Source organism: Hippocampus bargibanti, linkage group LG06 (assembly GCF_051943395.1).
Source record: "Hippocampus bargibanti isolate YZ-2025 linkage group LG06, ASM5194339v1, whole genome shotgun sequence".
Taxonomy (NCBI): Eukaryota; Metazoa; Chordata; class Actinopteri; order Syngnathiformes; family Syngnathidae; genus Hippocampus; species Hippocampus bargibanti.
In genome coordinates this window covers 24,236,040-24,239,505 of record NC_142739.1, presented here as the reverse complement: position 1 = coordinate 24,239,505, position 3,466 = coordinate 24,236,040, and the positions used below count along the sequence as shown (strand labels likewise).

The window sequence follows — 3,466 nt, the reverse complement described above, 5'->3', positions numbered from 1 at the left end:
AATTTTATCTAGTTCCTCATCAATTATGTTCTGTTTAGCTGGGTTGATAGCTTTTTGCATCAAGTGTACAGATGGCTTGTGCGGTTTGTTTGTGGAGCCTGATTGATGGGATATTTTAACCTTGCAGTCTACATTCTGCCTTTGAACTATCAATGTTGAAACTCTCACTGTCGTCTGCTTTTCTCTTTAATGCTAAAACCAACCCCACTCACTGCTGCGTTATTGACCAATCACGTGGCTTTAACCGAAGCCTGGGGGTGGGGAATGGAGGACAAAAACAGTCAGCTGCCATTTTGTTGTTAGGAGAACGGGCTCGTTCGTGAACAACACATCACTCATTGTGGCAGCTCTGTGTACGAAAAAGTTTGTATGCCAAGGTAAAGTTCGTATACAGAGGTAAAATTTTCATAAATGTAACATTTGTAAACCGAAAAGTTCGTAAGCCAAGGGGTTTGTAAACCAAGGTATCACTGTACCATGAAGACGTTATATAATTTTGGCGGATGTGGGGTGCGGGCAGGGAGGGGGATGAAATCTTATTTCTAAGAAACTGTGTTGCGTTGCGATAAAGGCGATGTGGAGCGGAAGTAGCGCGTGGGTGCCAAAAACCAAACACTTCTGCATTTACAAAAATTCCCGAAACAGAAAGACAGCATCAACAAAATCATTTCGTGTTACTTTTTTTTATTAAACTAATGAACCCAAATATTCCAACTACACATTCTCACTGTGGTTTACACGTGAACTCGTGCCAGCGACCTTGCCGACGACCCCATCGCCCGCAAGTCTTTGTTTCTGAAACGCGCTTTGAACTCAGTCCTTGAAAAGCTTCTCATGTGACTACTCTAAAGCGTCCATGGTGCAGAACTTCCCAACGGTTCCGTGGCGTTTCGGTTCCTGGCGCTGATCTGACTCGAGGGAAAGCACCGAGCGACACCGATGCAAACGTTTAGCGTTCCACTCAAAAAGCTGGATTGTTCCGGAATCAGACTAATGGAAATGAGCTTCACCGTCACTTTGCTGAGCATGGGAAGATGCGGCTGGCGCTTCTTGCTACGAACTATTACGCCGACGCCATTGGAGGGGAAACGTCCCATACCGGTCAACTTAATAACAAAACAAGCGCAAAAATCAGGGAGAATCTTTTACAAATTTGCATAGAAACATATTTTTGATCTATTAGAAAAAAATAAATTTCTTTGAAAATTAAATAATTGCTAATTACCGGACGAAGTCAACCCGTGAAAAGTAGACGTGTCTGCGCATACGCTAAGCCATAGCTAGGAACGCCCAACTGCCATAAGCTGTGACTTTGCCTTAATTTCCATCTTTTAATGTCCAAGGGGGAACGTGGACGTTGCTTGTACGTATCCAGCATCAGCGTTGGTTTGACAATTGTCTCTAAAGAGTCCAACAAATTCACCTGATCAACAGGGCCAATGTGGCGCCGATGCCAGCCACTCCAGCAAAGGCCATTAACGTGTTCCTCACTGTCGACTCAGGATCCACTTCCCGAAAGAATTCTACAAAGCCATCCTAAGGGGCGGGGAAAAGAAGCAACAACAAAAAAATCCAAGGGATGATTAGTTGCGGGGGTCAGTGGCTGCTTGACACATAGACCATGGCCCTGTTACACAATCACTGTACAGTGAGCCATGACTCACTAACTTACCCAAGAGTTGTTTTTCACCAGCCAGTTGCGCTGATGAGACAGCAGATACGAAGAGATCTCGTCGGCAACCAGCTCCACACAGTGGGCTCGGTTCTTTTCTTTCAAGTGCTGGGACACGATGGCCCCAAAAGCCACCAGGCTTGCCACGCGCCCCCAGTTGGTGGTCCCATCCGAAAACAGACTCGTAGCCACTTCACTAACGAAGCCCACGTTGTCCCCTCGGTCATCCAGAGATAATTTGTTGATGATACCTTTCAGAAAGATGAAAGTGACATTAACCTAAGTGCACCCTTTTGATTGTACTTTTTGGCACATACTTGTTTGATGTTTCCATTTTCTGTTTGTAAATTTCCCATTCGGTTGGGAATATTAAATATCATGGACTGGTTATGATACCTTGATTAAATAAACGAATCTGTTAAAAAGTCCGAGAAAATTACCACACTTGGTGCCTTTTTTTCGTCTTTTTTGCTTTCAAATTACAGCAGATGACTCGAGGAAACAGGTTACGCCCAAAAGCCTTAAGGGGACATTTAAATGTTTGTCGACAACACCTTTAGTAAATACGTGGCCTAGTTTACAAAAGTGTTCTTTTTAACATTTCCGGAAACATGCTCTCTTTCTTGGTTGACTTTCTGAACGACTCTTTTCTATCAAATCTACACGTTGGTTTAAACGTTATGCTATATAGCACGTGTGAACAATGGTCGTTAAGTATAATATATTGTATATTATTTTTAAAACATAACTGTAAAATTGTTGAGTTGAACTAACCCTTTGGAACAATATGTTCCGACTACGAAGCACGTAGACATTTCCTGGTTACGAGGGGAGGGGGGGAAGATGGCCGCCGATAATGAAAAGAACGAGCCGCTCACCATTGTACTTGTACTTGTGCTTTTCCAAAACGTTCGCCACGACTCTTTTCATGGTCGTATGTGCCTTAGTTTCGTTCCAGCGAGCAGTCGACAGGCCGGTAAAGATTGCAAGAAAACGTCTCATGAGGCTCCTGGTCTCGTCGTCCAACGCGTTGTTAATGTCTTCGCAGACGAACGTGTCCTGGGATTCGGGGCTACGCGGTGGAGAGCCGTCGCTGCCATCCAGGTCGTCGTCGTCGTTGCTGTGGTTCATGGTAGCTCGTCCGCCCTTGCAGTGAATTTCCAGGGAGCTAGGTCGCTGCTTGGCGGCCCCGCTGTTGCCGTTAACGGCCTCCACGGGCCCCGCTGCCCGTCGAAGCTGTGGCGGCGATGAGGACGCGGCGGCGGCGGGGGGAGAGCTGCAGTGCAACTGCAATGAGTCCTCCGCGACTCCATTTTGTTTGAACATGAGGCAGTCCATAACGCTTCTTGTGGTCTGCAACACACTCATCTTAAAGGTTGCTTTTTCTTCTTGTATTTTCAAAAGAAATGGTGGTGGTGGGAAAAAAAAGCAACCGAGTAGTAAAAAAAAAAGCTAGTCTTGACTCGAGTTAGTCTCCCATAACCGCCTTGATGTTGGACGGCGAAAGCCTCTCCTGTTGGTGGTGCCCGTTTATATGTTCTTGCACAGTGCGTGACGTCACATTCATTGGAACATTCAGTTCCGTGATGATTCATTTTCTCAGCTATTAAAAACAATGTTAGCAACTATTTGAAATAAGTCAACCACCATTATTTTTTTTTCATTTTAAATCTAGGATTTGTTTTTGGATTTGTAAATCCTCATATTAAAAACCTTACGTTAACGTTAAACTGGAAATGTAGCACAGGGGAGAGTACATTCAGACTTCAGAGTACATTCAGTACAAACAACATT

The 3,466-nt window shown here is 44.7% G+C and overlaps 1 protein-coding gene across 1 annotated transcript; it reads right to left on the bottom strand.

Moving 5' to 3' along the window:
• Window positions 1-667: 667 nt before the first annotated feature.
• Window positions 668-3,191, bottom strand: mcl1b (MCL1 apoptosis regulator, BCL2 family member b). Its single transcript, XM_088999533.1, has 3 exons — window positions 2,551-3,191; window positions 1,673-1,923; window positions 668-1,536 (listed from the first exon to the last, which is right to left on the bottom strand). Exons 1-3 carry the CDS (start codon window positions 3,038-3,040, stop codon window positions 1,420-1,422), a joined length of 858 nt encoding a protein of 285 aa, XP_088855659.1. The 5' UTR covers window positions 3,041-3,191; the 3' UTR covers window positions 668-1,419.
• Window positions 3,192-3,466: the final 275 nt, after the last annotated feature.

Bases quoted from the DNA above. Each gene is read 5' to 3' on its own strand.
- mcl1b (XM_088999533.1), bottom strand. From the start codon at position 3,040: ATGAGTGTGTTGCAGACCACAAGAAGCGTTATGGACTGCCTCATGTTC. The intron at 1,924-2,550 runs GTGAGCGGCTCG...TCTTTCTGAAAG, and splicing joins GCACAAGTACAAGTACAATG to GTATCATCAACAAATTATCT. The intron at 1,537-1,672 runs GTAAGTTAGTGA...CCCGCCCCTTAG, and splicing joins TGGTGAAAAACAACTCTTGG to GATGGCTTTGTAGAATTCTT.